The sequence below is a fragment of the Furipterus horrens genome, unplaced genomic scaffold, assembly GCF_987537825.1.
Source record: "Furipterus horrens unplaced genomic scaffold, mFurHor1.1.pri manual_scaffold_7, whole genome shotgun sequence".
Lineage (NCBI taxonomy): Eukaryota > Metazoa > Chordata > Mammalia > Chiroptera > Furipteridae > Furipterus > Furipterus horrens.
In genome coordinates, this window is record NW_028327177.1 from 12682336 (window position 1) to 12700395 (window position 18060).

The following is an 18060-nucleotide window of genomic DNA, read 5'->3' on the forward strand; positions in this document are numbered from 1 at the left end:
ACAACTGCCCATCCGAGGACATCAGGTTCCTGATCTCGCTTCCTGCCGGCTGGGAAGACAGCCTGCCTTCACTTTGCCTTTCAGCGACTCTTTTGTCTGACCTCCCAGCTTCCTATAGTCCTCCCTCCAGCTCCCTCCAGCTCCGTAGGGTGAGGTTTGCCCTGAGGTGTTTACGAACAACTCTCTCCTCCCTTCCAGCCCCAGGGCCCCAGGACAGCGCGGTGACAAGCGATGCCTGGCTGCGCCCTGGAACTCCCACCGCGCCGTGGTGCTGTGTCTCCACACCTGTCCCCATCTCTGTAGGCCGCTGTTCTCTTCTGTGCTGGGCACTCAGGTTGGGCTGCTGGAATCATTTAGCAAAAACCCCTTCTCTGGAAATTAGCTGCTCAGCCACTGTAGTTGCCCGTTTTTATGATAGTTTTTTCCTCCGCTTCTTGTCCTAACCAGTCAAGGGGTAGATTTCAGACTGCCTTTTCCATTCACTCAGCAAATATATATTGAATGCCTGCCTGTTAAATGCCAGGCCCAGCGCTAGGCACTGGGAAAACAGAAATTACACAACTTCCCCCGACACATGCCTCAGCAAAGAGCATACAGGCTACTGCAGGGTGGACAGGAGCTAGAGATGGACCTGGAAGTACGGGCACCTGAGTGTGGGAGGTGCCGACGTAACTGCGTGGCCTGTGATGTCTCGTTAAAGTAACTGGCGTTAAATATGAAGTATTGCTAGCAACTGCCTGCTCATGTGCTGGACACAACTGTTTTACATAAATTAATTCATCTAATCCATATACCAATCCTATAATGTGTATATGTTATCCTCCCCTTTTAAAAATCGGCACACTGAGGCAGCAATAAGTAGCTTGGACAAGGTCACAGAACGGATGAGTGGTAAATTCAGGATTTGCACCCAGGCTGACTGGCCCCAAAGCCTGTGGACTTAGCCACTTTTAGGTGAGAAAAAGTGTGCATTTATGTTTACATACCACAAATTCCGTAATAAAGCAAGCCTAACCTGGCGCAGGCCAACCGCTCCATCCACAACGAAGTGGCAGATCTAAAGTGTTGGACCCTAACTCCTGATTGGTCACCTTCGCTGTGAGCCAGGATGTAAGAAGCCCCCCAGTTCCTGATACAGCAGCTGTTAATCAGGAGGATTTTTATTTTATTTATTTTTTTTGCTCCTGTATCCTGAGCACCTCAAATGGTGCCTGACACGTATTACTTGGTTGAGAAACGCTCACAGAACCAAGTCCTTATTTCTGACGAGACTGCAGGATTTGAAGAGGTAAGATGATAACAATGCGCTCTGTAAGAGTGTTGAGCCCAGTCATCATAACATTAAATATTCAGTCAGAATACTGAGACTAATCACTATCACCTGACGTGCTGGGGGGGGGTGGGGGTGGGGGTGGGGGTCTGCCTAACCCTGCAGTCCTATGTAGCCCTAAACGGGCCATCTGCTGGCAGAATGACTGGCTCTTCCTAGCGGTTAGGAGCTAACTGCATTTTGCATTCAGAACCAGAGCAGAGAGACTTTTGCACCAAATAAGCGACCCATTTGCCAGGGCTTGAATGTTGCACAGCCTGACCTTCATGTGTCCTTAGAGACCACAACCCCAAGTAGTCAAATAAAGTCACAACTCAGTTTATGGGACCTGGCAACCTGAGGGACGAAGACGGCCTGGGCCAATGGAATCGCAGCTCCTATGGAAGTAAAGGGTACAGAAGAAACAGAAGAGAACTTTAAAAAATAAAAATACTTGCAGAAAAAGGAAACCCTACTTATTTCAGGAATCGTGGGAAGGAAAAGCAGCTGGTCTATTCTGTTGCTATGTACATCTGTACTGTGAGAATTAGTGCCCATAAATAAGGAATTAAGTTCTAAAACCAGAGTGGCATTTCGTATGCAATTTTCCCCCGGGCACCTGTGTGCTGCTCTATTGGGTAACACCAGGGACAAGGGAAAAACGTCCAGCTGAGAGTAATGACCTGTGGAAGAAGAATACAGAACACCTTATCTCTCCATTTTACCCACGTGCTCTGCCTCTTGTAGTTTCTCAGTAAAACCTGAGGAAATGTCCTGGTTATAAGTAGCAAAGGGAAAAAGGAAAAGCCTCAAGTACCGCGAAGGTTCGAAATAAGAAAGTGTGCCACTGCAATATCCAGTCGGCCTAAAGTAACCCCAGTGATGAATAGAGGGGATAACACTAAAAATGAAGAAACTGAGCTTAATCTTAACTTCTCAATAATCGCCTGCTTTCCGGGGAACCGAACACTGAAAAGCACTCATTTGCACTGGGCCCAAGGTAACTACAAGCTTCATGCAGCATAAGAGCAATTTTGTGTCATCTGATCTCATTTGAGGTCATACAAACAGCTTCTTTATGAGAGGGGGCGATGAACAAAATTAAAAAGTCGAATTTGTTCTAAGCCAGTTCAGAGGAACAAAAAACAGGACAATAAGCCACAGCCATCTACCCCATTTCATTCAAAAAACCATAAACACCTCTACCAAGCAAACTTCACGTCTTGTCAAAATAACATTCTATATTTAACAGAATGTGTCTTTATTATGAACTTACGATGTTTACATTAAAATTGTGGTGGTTTCCTGTATCGCTTACAAGATGGTTCAAGGTTTGTGTTTTCTGCCCAAACTCCATTTTCCCATAAGCATGTGCCACGTTATAGGACAGATGTACTCACTGTAATTGCTGGTTTGTCACATCCTCCAGTAGAAGTGGCCACAAGAGAGGTACTGTACAAAAGTCTGGTGCCATCGCTTTGCCATGGCTGGGTCAGAGCAAGGAGCACCTCACTCCAAGTCCTCCTGAGTGGGCAGAGTAATGCTGTGATCACAGCCTATTCTCCCCTCCAGGTGTGGCACATCTGCCGGGTTCAATCAGGACCTAGCAGGTGGGCCAAAATAAAGCTGGGTTCTGAAGCAGGTCTTTAAAGCCATCCTTTGCCCAGAATTGCAATCCTTCCCTTCCTTATCCCAATTTCTACTCTAAATTTACAAAGTGGATAGTAAGGACGGTGACTGGTGAGACTGATAAATAACGTCTCTTGGTTTAGACATACCAGGCCATATGGTAGCCCAGAGACGAGGGCTGGTGGTCACGAAGCAATGCTGCCATCTTTACAAGGACTGAAGAGCAGAATTCTGTTTCACTTTGTAAGGTTTAACCCAAATGAAGATTTTAAAAAAATATGCATGCATGAAAAAACGAAATTGAAGCAGACTCCCAGATACAGAGAACAGATTGATGATTGACAGAGGAAGGGGCACTGGGAACTGAGTGAAAAAGGCAAAGGGATTAAGTACAAATGAGTAGTTTCAAACTAGTCATGGGGATGGAAAGTACCGAATAGGGACTGTAGGCGATAATATTGTGATTAACTATGCATGGTACCAGGTAGGAACTGGAAATATCAGGGGGAATTATATGACTGTCTTACCACTATGCTGTATACCTGAAACCAATACCGAATGATGTTGAAAGTTAACTATTATTGGGGAAATAAAAAAAGGCTCCTGCATGTAAATTGCAGTTTTTATCAGAGTCTTAGAATGGCTCCTTCTCCTTTCTTGCTTATTCCCTGCAAACCAGAGTCGGACGCTGTCTTTCTGCCTGTGCCCCCATCTTTTTTCTATGCTGCAGTTGACTGATTTGTTTTCCTACCTTCTCCTGGAAAAGAGGGTTCGTACAACCCTCCGCCAAAAACAACATTAAATGTCCAGGTCTTTCCTGGCCGAAAACTTTTGCCGTGGAATAGGTAGCAAGTTCTGAGTCTGCATGCAAAGCCCAAAGTCCCGGGAGGGATCCCACTGCCAATCCCTACAATGCCCAGTTTGAATTGGATAGAACCCTGCTTCAGGGCTGAGCTTTCCAAGTCAGTAAGGCTCCATTTCAACTGAAATACAAGCTCTTACAGAGAAATATAGTAATTCTCTCTCTGCCCCAAAATCTAAAAGTACGAGTTGAGTGGTTTTGCAGCATGGTTACTGCTCAGGGCTTTGCCTTAAGAGAATGCAAACTGAGCTCTGCTACCGGTAAAACAGACGGTCAGCGCCCCTGAGGGCCAACTTTTATTGGGCTGCCTGCCAGGCCGCTCTAGGATACATTTTCCACATGCAGACCGCATCAACGGGACCTCTGAAGGAGACACCCGTTTGTGCCCCTGCCATTTGGTCCACGAGAAGCTCTTTGATGTCAAACAACTCTTTACTTCAAGGCCTAACTTCGCGCTTACGGCCCTCACTTTTTTAATTCCAAAGTTAATACCTATTAAAGCCTTGTAAACAGTGGCTGCGAGAAGACTGGCCTCTTTCTAGTGGAACACCTGTGCTTTCTAGGTTGGCGTGGAGCTCCGGCTTGTCGACCTGGATTAAGTCGTTTAGAATCAACGCTGCAATTACGACGCCATCTGGCATCTTCTTCAGCAATCACGAAACTAAAAAGAGTTGAAATTTAGAGAAAATTCTGGGCATAGAGCAGCTGTCTTTGACTTTTTGGCAGATTCACAAAGTTCAAATAAAGTATTTTTTATAACTTCTGAGAGAAGTTATTTTATTATTATGCACTGTTACCAGCACGGTGCGTTTGCAGAGCCAGTAAATCATGGAGAAATGTGAATATGAATACTCTTCAGAAAATTTGATCTGGAAGTCTAAATCTTGGAAGCAGTGATGAATAGCCAACTCTCCAGTCTATATTAACAAGGGATCAGTCAGTCAACCAACATTCTAGAAACTATTCTGTGTGCTTGACATACATTTGTGAATAAAAGTTCCTTGCTGTCATGGTGTTCTATTTCTGGCCCAGAGTTCCTAAATGTTGAGAATTTCCAAAACGATGAGAGCTATAAATATGTATTTTGTTATGGGAATGAGGTGACTTAGGGAAAACACCTAAAGATGGGGGCTGGTGGCCAGGGGGCCAACCATGTGATTAGAGAAAGGGTTGGAAATTTCAGTCCCACCCCCAACCTCTGGGGAGGGAGAGAGCTGGAGGCTGGATCAATCACTAATAGCCAGAGATATAATCAATTATGCCTCTATAAAGAAACCTCCATAAAAACGCAGAAGGTTGGGGTTAAGTCTGGGTTGGCTGGAATTCAGCTGACTTGCGCTGGGCTTGGTGGGGCTTGCCTCCAAGCCGCAGCGTGGGCCCAGGTCAATTTCACATGTCTCTGGCTATCCTTGGGCCGGCAGCTACCTGAAGCACGTGTTCTTGGTAAAAGGCAGAAACAAGAGAGCAAACTTATGTGAGCAAACTTCAAACCTCTCCTTGTGTTATATGCACTAATATCTCATAGGCCAGTGTAAACCAATGTCAGGGGCTTAGAGGATTTTGCCACCATGGAGGTGATGCATGGAGAGGATCGGATATTTTTGTGATTTCTCTGTCACCTGGCTTAAACTCCACACTCCTCACTGAGGCCACTAGGACTTGCCCAGAATTTTGTAATCTCACCTCTCCATTCTCATGTCCAACTGCTATTATCACATCCCAGTCCCTTTTAAACATTGCTGATGCCCAGACAGACATGCCCTCGTGCCTCCATGTCATGGAATAACTTTCTCCAGGTATCCTCTACCGACCCTAGCACCACCCTGTCTGATGCACCTCAGTTCTCCCCAGGCATTCTTAGGTATTTCTTCTCCCTGCATATAATACATTATAAGCACCCCCTTATTGTGTTATAATTGCTTCTCTCTCCATTGATGAAACAAAAACATGTCTTCTTTTGTGTATCCCCAGCACCTAGCACAGTTTCTGGCTCTTGGAAACCTCTAAAAGAGTGCCTGGCATATAGTTGGCTTATAGTCTATAATAAATAACTGTTGCATGAGTGACAGCAGCTATATTTGCTGTGTAATACTAGCTAATAATACAACATCCATTTCTGGGCACTTACTCAGTAAAAGTTTATTTCTTATTCATCTAATAATATAATACAAATGTTCCTGATTAGTCACTGGCCTTCCACAAAGTTATTTTGGTACCCAAACACCTTCCACCTCATGACTCCACCCTCCCATAAGACCTCGGAGTCCTCTGCATTCAGGTGGAGAATGGGAAAGGAGCAGGTGCACACACACACTTCCTAATTCTTTTGACTTGGAATTCATATACATAGTTCACTGGCTGAGAACAAGTCATGTAGTCCACACTGATGGAATCTGGGCAATAAGCAACTAATTTGTATTCAAGAAGAGGAGAATCTAGTTTTGGCTGAAGGGAGCTAGTCTCTAACACAGCAGCCAATACGAAATTATGTGAGACCTCAACAGGAGTGTCTCTTTGGTGATACCAGAGCCGGGGAGATGAGAACTCCAGACTTGAACCAATTCAGGGAAGAAGGTATGGGCAACTCCAAGCTAATATAGGTCCCTAAGGAGTAACAAAGCAGGTGATTGCTTCCAAACGCACTGGTATTTCTGCAGCCAGTGCCTGCTTTGATGGGCATGAAAAGAAAATTTTTTAAAAAAGTCAATGTTAAGATTTAGAAACGCAGTCCAAGCCTCAGTCTTTCTGATAACCACACATGTCATTGTCCAACCACCTAGAAATATGACAGCAGAAGCCATCAGCCTGTTTCCATATCACCAAGCTTCTGGATAAGCGGGCAGCAGGGTAAATGGTCCCACCCTTTAAAGTTAGTTTTAGCCATGCAGGTATACACGGATCCTATTCCTTCAGAAAGCACCCCAGCTATGGACTGCTAGGTACACAGAAGAAATTTTCCACAGAGCTGGAGAATATGGAGAAATGGTTGCTGCTCCTGTACAGTCAGCTTTTGAATCGTATCCAGTTTTGTAGTTTTTCTGCTACTCAGTGGTAGCTCTAGCCTGGTTGGATGAGGCATGCTCACACTTGAGAGGGGCATCAGATATAGAACATGTTGGTGACGCTCCAAGAACATGAGCAGGCGGCCAGTGACAAGAGAGATTTAGTTAGCAGGGCTTCCTGTCGTGTCCAGATCTGATAACTGAAATGTTTATAAAAAGAGCTCTTTGTGAAGTTCAACCCTTTCACCCTCCAAGCTTTCCAGTTAACAGGCCCAATATAGACACATACAAGAGAAAGGACAAGTAACGTAAAAACCCATGGATTTTCTAATAACCCAACTGTCTTCCTACATCTAATCAATAACAAAGCACATTCAGATCCAAATGATTTCTCATAGTGAAAGTTGAGCTGGTTAATACCTCTGTGATGTGACTTTTAGGACCAACAGAGATAGAACTTTTTCAGAACCCACTGAATCAGGGTCAGATGACTGGGGACCGAGAAATAAAAATGTCTTCAGTAATGACGCTTTTCTGTCTCACTGTTTTGCTTTGTTACCATACAAAATTCATTTTTGAGCTAAGCAAAAAGATAGTTTTACTGCTCTGGATTTTGTTACAAAACATTTCTTAATATTTACGTTAATAAAGTTGAATTTACCATATTGGTCATGGATATTGTTTAATCACTAAGATAAAATGCAATTAAACAAAGAAACAAGCAAGTCACAAAATATGGTCACTCATGCCAGGATCTAATTTTTCCTTTTTTACTTAGCAAGATACACAGAAAAATAAGTCATTACTAACATCTATTCATTTATGCTCCTAACTGTCACCAAGTTAAGCAAGTCATTCTACAACTCCTGGTAATGCAGTTAGCCTACTGCCCCTTTTATTGTTTTCTGTTTGTTTGTTTGTTTGTTTTTTGTTTTTATAAAATGAGCATCACCTACCATCTTTCTAAACATCAGTGATTCATCCCTCTTCACTTTTCCACATCATTAACTAGAATGATATTTAAAAGGTAATAGGTTATTTTATAGAGTAGACTTTTACTCCAAAATCTTTTGTGATTTTCCTGTAAAATATTAAGCTTCTGAGCACATTCTTGTTGCAAAATATTTTTCAAACAATATAGAAACATTAGAGATTAACAGTTGAGTGAAATTAACACTTTAAAAAGTAAATGTTCCCCACAATCCCATACCCAGGAGGTAACCATGGTTATGTATGGAGTTTATTCATCCCAATTTTTCAATACATATAGATGAACAGAGTAATAGATAAATATTAGAATACTATTCTGCAACTTGCTTTTTTTTTTCATTTAACAATAGATGTATCTTGTGTCAGCCAAATTTTAATCAAATAATTCAGCCTGATAATAATGTAAAACTATTGCAAGTATATTCATGTAATTTTTGTTAATGATAGAGTTATCCTAAAAAGTATAGAATAGCCAGGACTTTGTGGCAAAGGATTTCTCTAGACTCTGAACTTGTCTAGCACAAAGGAACCCCTTACATCAGTTTCTCCAATGCCGCGTCAAATCGGCATAAAAAGTTATGATTTTTTTAAACCAAATATTTTGGTTCACACCTTGGAAACCTTCATTCTTCATTTGAACAGCCCTTCTTGTTGGGTACAGCCCAAAGGGATTAACTCTTGCCCAGTTGTTACAACTAAATTAGTCACCCAAAATTATTCCACCCTGTTCCATCCTTCTTAAGCCCCTATATGCTATTAATACTGCACTTACTCTGGTAAAAGCAGAAAAACCTCAAAAGCACCATGCCATTCTGAAACCATTCTCTCTTTCTCCTCAAGTCTCTCTCTCCCTTAGTGAAATACCATTCACTCCGTCTCCCAAACTGGAAATCCTGAAGCCATTCTTACCTCTGCCTGCTATCCTATCTCCAACCCAACATCGATCGCTAAATTCTTCCCATAGTACTTCCCCATCAGTTCCCAAAGCTGGCTTCTCCTCTTACTCCTCACTGCGCTGCTGTGGTCCTGGCCCTCACCACCTGAACTACTGTAACAGGCAGCATGGGACACACAGGGGAGGGGGCGTGAGCCATGGGAGCAGTCCACTCAGAGCTGGAATGCCTTCTTTGCCTCTTTGATGTATGTGTGTATCCTTGGACATGTTACCTACCTTGCATGTTTGACTATTTGTAAAAAGGGAATACTTACCTTAATGTGTAAAAATCAGCTTTATATAATGTGTCCGGAACAGAAGCTAGCAGTACAAGGCAAGTCTTCATTAAATCACTTTCTCCTTCCCTGACTTTCCCCCACACTCATCTGTTATGTCCACTATATTAATATTGTGCTTCCAAATAATGAGCCCAATCAGGTTAAAGATACCCACTGATTTCCTATTGCCTTCGGGCAGAAATAAGAACACTTTAGCATAGGATAGCTCTTTCACAATCTGGTCCTGTTGACCTTACCTGCTTCAACATAAAGCAAGAGGTTAGGAAGGTCCTATGCCATTGTGTTCATCTTGTCTTCTCCAGCATCTCGACACTTGGCTTATCCCATGGCAGATACTAACTAGAAGTTTGTTAGATGGGTGGATGAACACACAGAGAGATGGACAAATACATGAACACATGAATGAATAAATTTATACAAAGACAAAATACAAATACCTCTTCCTTGTATTCTGAAATACCTAATCAATCTGAATATGCAGGCTTTTTACAAAAACTGTCAATTTGTTCCTAGGCATTATTCCTGTCTCCCAAATGTTCTGGCTTAAATCTATAGAGAAATCTTTCCACTGTGGACAGATTACGTGACTTAACTTCGCTTATAAATGAAACTGTGCTAAGAGGAAACTATTATACAAACGTTTATTGAGCAGCTGTCAAGTGCTCAGCACACCGTAGGCCATCTGAAGCCTCTTACTGAGCGCGCGCAAGTAACACAGGAGCACAGAGGTTAAGGAACTACCTGGGGAAGGGAACTGCAGATCTAGGCTGTCCGGGTGGCTGTGCTGGGGTTCAGGAAGAGAAGCCTAGCTGAGTTTTGAAAGTTGGGTGTGGACATAAGTAGGTCATTTACACTGGGGTGAGGCAACCAAAAAAAAAAAAAAAAAAAAACTGGGGTGAGGCAGAAAAGTAGGGCTTTCTAAGCAGGGGAAAAAAAAATGCCAAAGATAGAGAAACAAGAGAGAGCATGCAAAAAGGGTTTTGCAACTGGTTCATTGTGGCTGTAGTTTAAAGAATATTTGGCTGCGAGATATATTTAAAAATAAAATACAGTAAACTAGGTTGGATAAGTTGTAGAGACAAAAATGGAACGATAGCAGAAGGCGGGAAACTCTCCAGGGGATCTCGTTCATTCCTGTGGCCTCACTGCTCCCTGCCTGAGCATGGCGATTGAACCCCCAACTCCAGTCAGCTCTCCCCAGCGCCAACTCGCCTGTTTACCACTTCTCACTCAGGTGTCTCCCAAACTGAACCTTTTAACCTTTCTGCCCCAAATCTGTGATTTCCAGACGGATATAGACGCATCTCCATGCACCGAGTTGTTAGTCTCCATTTCTAGTTCATTGGCAAGTCCTGGCAACACCGCGAGCGAGCTCAGTCCGTTCTCCACCGTCTTTCATCAGACCACGGCGACATTTGCTCACCCACCATGATGCCCTCCAGCCCAGCCTCACACTGTGCAACCAGGATAATCTCAAAATAATGGTTCTCAAACTGTAGCCCACTGGTCACCTGACATGCCTGCTTAAAAAAAGGGAAGTTCCCAACCCAGGTGACTGAAACAGAATCTTTGGGGATTCCTCTGAGTCCAGGAGTCTGTGTTTTGTTTTGTTTTGTTTTGTTTTTTATGCAAATCAACACGATTTATTTATTTTATGTTTCTTAAATTATTTTTTATTGTTATTCTATTACAGATGTCCCGATTTTGCCCTTCTGCCCTCCTCCACCCATACACCCCCATTCCCACAGTCAATTCCCACACTGTTGTCTATGTTTATGAATCATTCATACATGTTCTTTGTCTAGTCCCTTCCTCTTCTTTCCACCATTATCCCCTCCCACCACCCCTCTGGTCACTTTCAATCTGTTCTGTGTTTCCATGCCTGTGGTTCTATGTTGTTCATTAGTTTATAGTAAGTCCCATCTCCACCTCTTTTTGCCATTAACATTTAAGAATCACCGGTATGTGGGCAGAGTAGCCTAGCGGTTAAGAGTGGCTCCCTTGAGGCAAAATGCCTACGTTTGAGTTCTAGCTGTGTGTCCTTGGGCAAATAACTTTTCTGTTCTTCTGTCTCCATGTTGGGACAAGGGTGAACTAGCTCTTGGGTTGCTGTGATGATCAAATGAGTTAAAACGCAAGTGGTAGCTTTTATTGCTTCTCACCAATATTACTGGTTTTCTTCTGCTTCCAAGCACTGGGAAGGATTGTACTTTTCCACCCCTATGAAGGTGAATGTGCCCATGTGATTTACTCAGAACAATGAAATGATTCTCCATGTTCTCTCTTCCCTTCTCATGCCAATCATGGAAACATGTGTTGATAGGGAAGTGTCCAAGACAGCAGCAGTGTGGAACAATGAGCCAAGACATGTGGGACAGCTGTCCTGCTCACTCGTGTGAGCATGAAATAGAGGTAGGGCGTGCTAAACTCTTGAGATGTTAGTGTTGGTTGTTTGCACAGCATGACATAGCCCAGCCTAACAGGTGCAAATTTAATGCCCTTGGAGAAGGCCTGGGTGATAGTAACTGCTCAGGGACAGTCTCAGAAGTGCAATAACATGGCTCATTGGAAGAGCAATTTTCCCTTCACTAAGTTAAAACATACACCAGATCATGACACTCTTCCGCTGAAAATCTATCAATTGTTTTTCATGGAACTTACAATCTAAATCACTAACTTGGTGCACACAGCCCTGCTGGCTCCGGTCTCCAGTCTTACCTTGCTCACTCTTCCATTCCTCTCCTGCCATATTGACCTTCTTTGTTCTTTGAACATGACAAACACTTTCCTGATAAAGGGCCTTTGTATTTGATAAGATCTGAGCTTGAATTTTCCTCCCACACCTTTTCTTATCTTCATGTGTCAACTTAAATGTCAGGCCATCCAGGAAGCCTTCTCTGTCTACCCAGTGGAAGCAGATGCGCCTTTGTACCTCTTCATATTCCTGTCTCAGCACTTTTCCTGTGTCTGTCTTACTATTCATCACAATGTGAAATTAATTTTGCTTATTTGTTCACTTGTTTCCTGTCCTTCTCCAGTACTAGAGAGGAAGCCCCATAAGGACAAGCCACAGCTCTCTTGTTCATGGATTTATCCCCAGAACTGAAACAGTTCCTGGGCCCTGACTGCTGTGACTCAGTTTGTTGGGCATCATCCCACAAAGCGAAAGGTTGCAGGTTCAATTCCCAGTCAGGGCACATGCCTGGGTTGCGAGTTCCATCCCTAGTCAGGGCGTGTACAAGAGTAAACCAAATGATGTTTCTCTCTCACAATGATGTTTCTCTCCCTCTCCTTCTGCTTCCCTTCCCCTCTCTATATAAACAAATAAATAAATAAAATAACAAATTACAAATAAAACAGTTGCTGGTTATAGAAGGATGGATGAGGTGAGGCAGCAGAGATTGAAAACAAAGAGGCAGGGAGAGTTGTCCTGGAATTAAATGGAAGCTCATCTGAATACAAAATACTATCTTAAAATAATTAGTCCCCAAAGAAACTGAGTTTCTAACCGAAGTAATGAAAAGTTCTGAAGATTAATATCTTTTTAGTGAAACAATGCTTTATTACTTTCAGAAATGGTATAAACTTTAAATTAAGCTATAAGTATATTCCTGCCAAAATAGGCAAATCAATAAAAATGCAATTCAAAATCAGACTTTATTACAAGGCAATGTACTGTAAACACAAAACTCTGAATCTGAATTACACTTTGTATTTTGAACATTTCACTCAATAAAAATCTGATATATTGGGTCCAAGGGATGACACATTCCAAACTAATGAAACCTTCCTGTCGCTTAAACAAACAACTTTAGATCACCAAGTAAAATCAAAGCCAAGTATATTTGCACAACTCAAGAGTGATATGAACAGCTTAAAACCTCTAATGGTTGATCCTTCACCATTTATAACAAACCTTGAGAGTCTTTTGAATGACACCTTTTTAGACTGAATTTCCAAGGACCCAAAACTGAAGCATATAGGAGATCCCTTCTCTACTCACATGTAAGAAGACTAAGAAATCTAAGACACAAAGGTATGAGGTGACTGGTGGCAGACCCCAGTCCCTTAAGGAGGAAGTTCTCTCTCTCAGGGGAGTGGGGTCAGGCTTCCTGATCCACCTTGCCCAAGCTTTTCCCTTCACCACCCCAGCTGGCCCCATATGGAATCGTGCTGTGTAACTAAAAGGGAATATCTGTCGGTTATCTGCTCATGGTCTTCTCTCCTTCCTGCCAAGGTGCCCAAAACTCTTAGCTGGGATCCCCAAAGGCCCACAAGTAGATCCCACTGCTTGAATCCTTTGGCTAGAAAGGTCAAGAACCCTGTGGTGAGGGGAACCAAAGAAGGTCAGAAGATCTTCTTGATCTGTGAAGGATCCAGCTTCTGGTTATAACTGACCCCATTTCTACTATTTAAAATTAGCTGTTACTAGAAAGATGCTATAGGAAGAAAGAGCATGCCTGAAGTGTATGGTGCTCTTTCATTTCTATTTTCAACAGTAAATAATAGGACCCAAGTCTTTCTCAAATTTAGATTTTTTTTTTTCCTTTGTGAACAAAAGCTAAATTATGGTTTAGGGGTTAGAATCTTTTAGAATCTACCTTACTCTCTGCCTTGTAGAGTTTTCAGGCTTTTCTTTTTTTAATTCCAGAAGCTATATGGGCTCTTTAAGTCAGCCCTTGGTCAACATTTATTTAGCATCAGTCTTGCATTTTTACTGCCATCGCTTGTTTGGGTGGGTTACAAGTGAATGAATTTCAAGTCAACTGCTTCTTCTGTTAACCTTCATACTACACACAGAATGAATGAATGAATGTTTGAATATCTGTCTGAAGGAAAGCAACTCTTATTTTTCTGGTTAAAACTGCTCAGTTTAAAGTGACAACAGTAAAAAGAGTCCACACACATTGTTTTAAATTTTTTATTTGCTTACAAAAGAGGATGCAAACAGGTTTGCAAAAACTTGTCTGCATGTACAAAGTAAGCCATGTAGACAAGGAGGGCAAGCCTTGGAATACTGCTACACAAATTGAATCTGTTTGTATTAGAACTGGCGGAAAGTCATTATGGTACATGTCAAAAACCACTGTGAAACTAAATCTGTTTTTTAATATCACCAAATTCAGGAAGGATCTCTATGATATATATTCTTGGATAGCAGTGAAGCTAGTCACCAAGTGATCTCAGGGTTGGACATGTCAATTAAGCAAGAGGTAGTTTCTCCAATAATATCCCTTTTTCTTTTCAGCAAGGCTACCCGGGATAGGGATAAATGGCATACTGAATCTCTTTAAATTCCTATTCTGCTAGGGCCCTTGAATACAATCACACCTGTCTCGTTGCACATTAGGACTTGAGAAAATCTAATACAGAAAAGATTCCAAGTTCTTTTTTTTTTTTTTTCTCCCCATTTTCCTCTGAGCACTCTTCTCAGGAAAAAAAAAAAAATCTGGCACGTCATTAAAACAACAAAGAAAAATCAACTGTATGGTGTCACAGATTAAGGAGATTTTTAATATAATTTTTTGTCAATAATAGCAGTATCCAAGGAGGAGATTTAGGCTGATGACCCAGCCCCTAAAAGGTAGTATACAAACCACATAATGACATTCTGCTTGAACAGGGTCCCTGAAGTGTTCTTGCAGTCGCTCTTCACATTTCTCAGGAGGCTATCATATCCCAGAGCCCCACAGTTCCATGGCTTCCAGCTCATCTTGGACAGGAGTGAATTCCGGCTGGTCAGGATGGGGAGCTAGAGAGGAAGAGTGGGGGTGGGGACTTGATAGGACCCAGAAACCATAAACTGATATTCTCCCCTCATGTGGGTCCGAAGAGATGTAGGTTTGCTCATTAAACTACAGAGGTATCCTGCTTGGGTAGAAAGCAGTAGCGACCTTTACCCACCACATGACTGTTCCTTACCCGTGAAGTTTCAGACGGTTAGTAAAAGAAGAAAGGGACAGATACATTACAGACATGGTTACAAAACTAGAATCACAGCCAAATGATTAAATAGTACGTGTTTTATTTACAAAAGGAACCCTGAAAACTCAGCCGACTTAGGAAAAATAAAATTTAAAAACCGATCTCATGTTAGAAGTCCACCACCAGGGGGCAGTAGGCAGGTTAGGTGATAAGAGGAAGAACGGCGTAGGGTGGTCCGGCAGAAAGATGCCCACCAATGTCGTGTGGGGACAGAGTAGAGGAGAAGGCACATATAAGTAACTTTATTACTGGGCCTTCACACAGGGGAGTTTGGGGTAAATTCTTGATACACCATCATACACCTATATCCAAGCCGATATGGAGCAGTCTGTTTCTATTACAATTGGCAGGTGAATTGGTTAGGTTCTGGTATTAACATGAGGTGTGTGGTGAGCATGGAAGACTAGAGATGTGACAGTGGGTGGAAAGGGAAGCAGGTGAGGCAGGGAAGCAGAGCGCCCTTTGTTAGGGGCGGGGGGCTGGGTGCTGGTGGTCAACAGGACAGTTCTGTATCCGTAGCCAATGTCCCAGGCCAATGTCATCGGAGTGGAGTAGTTCCACTTCAGTGCTGATAATCATTGTAAGGGATCAGATCTTAATAAAGGACAGGGAGATTTGAGAGAACAGGGAGGGAAGAGATGAACAGAGAAAAACACATCAGCAAAACTCTGACCAATTCCTCTGGCAAATAAGGTTCAATTCCTCCTAAAGCAGAAAAGTTAAATTTATTGACTGATTAGCTCATTGCCTCAAAGCAGTCTCTGAATCTCTCTCGATGCTTCCAAGAATGAGTATGTCAGAAAATGTCTCAGCACACAAGCCACGAGCATGCAGCCTGCAGATGTTTTTAGGAAGCACCATCTTTTCAGAATCTCATTCCAGGAGTTAGTAATGAGGTCGGGACAGCGTGACCTCTTTTGTTCCTTCTTAAAACAATCTTTGGGCATTGATGCATGTGGTGGGCAGGATGTCACTCCCAAGTGCCTAGGGGATCCCAGTGATGTTCTAAGTGTGAGGTTTCCTCCAAACAAGACTAGTATTTTACGAGACATCATGGCCACACCACAGCAGTAACATAGACTGAGCGGCCCCCAAAAATGTTCTTACATGTCCCCCAGTGACCAACGATGAGGTCAGAGGCCTAGTCTGTGTGAATTGCCATTTGGAAACAAGGAAGACTTAGAGGTGCTGTTATTTTGAACTTCTTCTTCTGGTTTTTAAAGAGGTAAACTTGAAAGTAATTTGCACTTCATAGAAGATGCCTCTGGATAATGTAAGGTAAGTTCTGCTTCCCTCCAATATTGGTCTATTTTTCACAGTGCCCCTTCACTATTATGGTACAAATTATAGCAAAACATTGCTCAAAGCCCACAGAGGCTGGCACTTACCTCCCACGCCATAGGCAGAACATGAAGAGGGGTCACAGTATCCAGGCTGGCCGGAAGGACCCTGTGGCCCAGGCACCCCCAGGTGACCTGGTGGACCCCGAGGTCCAGGGGAGCCAGGGGGCCCCGGGCTGCCTTGCCGACTCTCCCCAGCAGGTCCTAAAAAGTACCCACAATGAAAGCAGTTGGACTTTGACCACCACAGGGTGAGTTTTGAGACCACCAAGAAGCAAACTAACTCTTACAAGAAGCAACCACTCTCTGTACTCATGGAGTTCTTGGGACAATGCTTTTAATCAGCTCAAAAAGCTGGAAACAAAAGCTATTCTTTTCTATCACCTTTTGGATATTAAAGGAGAAGGAATATAGCACTCTCAACCTTGTTTTCTTTACAGGGCATCTGTTTCCCAACACAAATCCAATGCACACAAACACACTTGCTCTCAACCTCATCATCTGCACTGGTTAACGGCCCCAGATAATTGAAAAAAATTAGTCTGTGCCTCAAAGAAATTATCCTGCACAAGAAAGAGAAAATGTTTAAAATTGGACCCAATATACTAATCCAAAATGCTTTTAGGCTGGTTTGCATCACTGAGAACTTATCGTGAAAATGGGGATGAACACTTCTGTGAATTTATAAAGATTGTTAGGTTTTGTTTGTTTGTTTGTTTGTTTTTACATTTGTTGGTTTCTAAGCCTGAATTCCAAAAGTATTTAAGAGAAATTTTTCAACTAGAAATAAAATTCTTCAACTAGAACCAACATCTAAGTTACAAACATATTTAAAAACAGTTGTGGCTCTCAAACACATTCAGTTTCATTTCATTAACATTCACCAGCCTCCATTCCGTGTAACTCATGATGCTGGATCAGTTATACTATCTCAAACAACAGAAGTATTTACACTCAAAATGAATCGATTGCATTAGGAATCTCTCCTAAAAAAAAGCGTTTTCCAAAATAATTATTAGGTTGGAAAGAAAAGTCTATAAAGCATTTGACTCAATGTGCCTAAGACCAGGTCTGCAAATATCCAGTAGAATTGCAAACTTATATTTATAATAATGAGTATGATCATCTGAAAACTATTATGAAAGCAGCTAGTAATGTACACAGAACTCAAACTTTACACAAACTCATTCAGCGAGATTACCACGGTGGCAGAAACTACCAGTGCCCATCAAATATCTACACATTCCCTTAGATTTTGAGCCTCCCCTGCAGGCCAGTTGGAGCTATGTAACTGACCCCAGGCAGTGAAATATGACAAGTGACTTATGTAAGTCTTCATTTAGGAATTTGAGAGCTGATAGACACCCTTTATCTTTCTCCTGGGGACCTTTTGTTCCAAATGGGGGGAATCATCTTATATCAAACTCTATATCATGCGTATGATATAAATTTGTATGGTGCCAATCCACTAAACATTTTTTATTACAGCCTAGCCTCGCCTAGCCTAATTCATGAAACTAATAAGATCTGAAATGCACTGTAACTTTGGGAGCTTGTATTAGGAGGACTGCTACTAACAAATTGGCCTCTTAACAAAATGAATGAGAGATACAGCCATTCCAGTTAGATACAAGGATTTAACATGGCCATTTTCTTCTTGTGTAATAGCCAGTGGATATAAGGATTGAGGATTTTCATTTGCAATTTTCT

At 42.3% G+C, this 18060-nt stretch overlaps 1 protein-coding gene across 1 annotated transcript in view; it reads right to left on the reverse strand.

Moving 5' to 3' along the window:
• Window positions 1–14460: 14460 nt before the first annotated feature.
• COL14A1 (collagen type XIV alpha 1 chain) overlaps window positions 14461–18060 on the reverse strand; it is a 184933-nt gene continuing 181333 nt past the window's right edge. The window contains exons 47-48 of the mRNA XM_090283415.1: window positions 16399–16554; window positions 14461–14777 (exon numbers count right to left, since the gene is read on the reverse strand). Of these exons, the coding sequence (XP_090139541.1) occupies window positions 14698–14777; window positions 16399–16554 (236 nt within the window). The 3' untranslated portion in view covers window positions 14461–14697. The remainder of the gene's footprint in view (window positions 14778–16398; window positions 16555–18060) is intronic.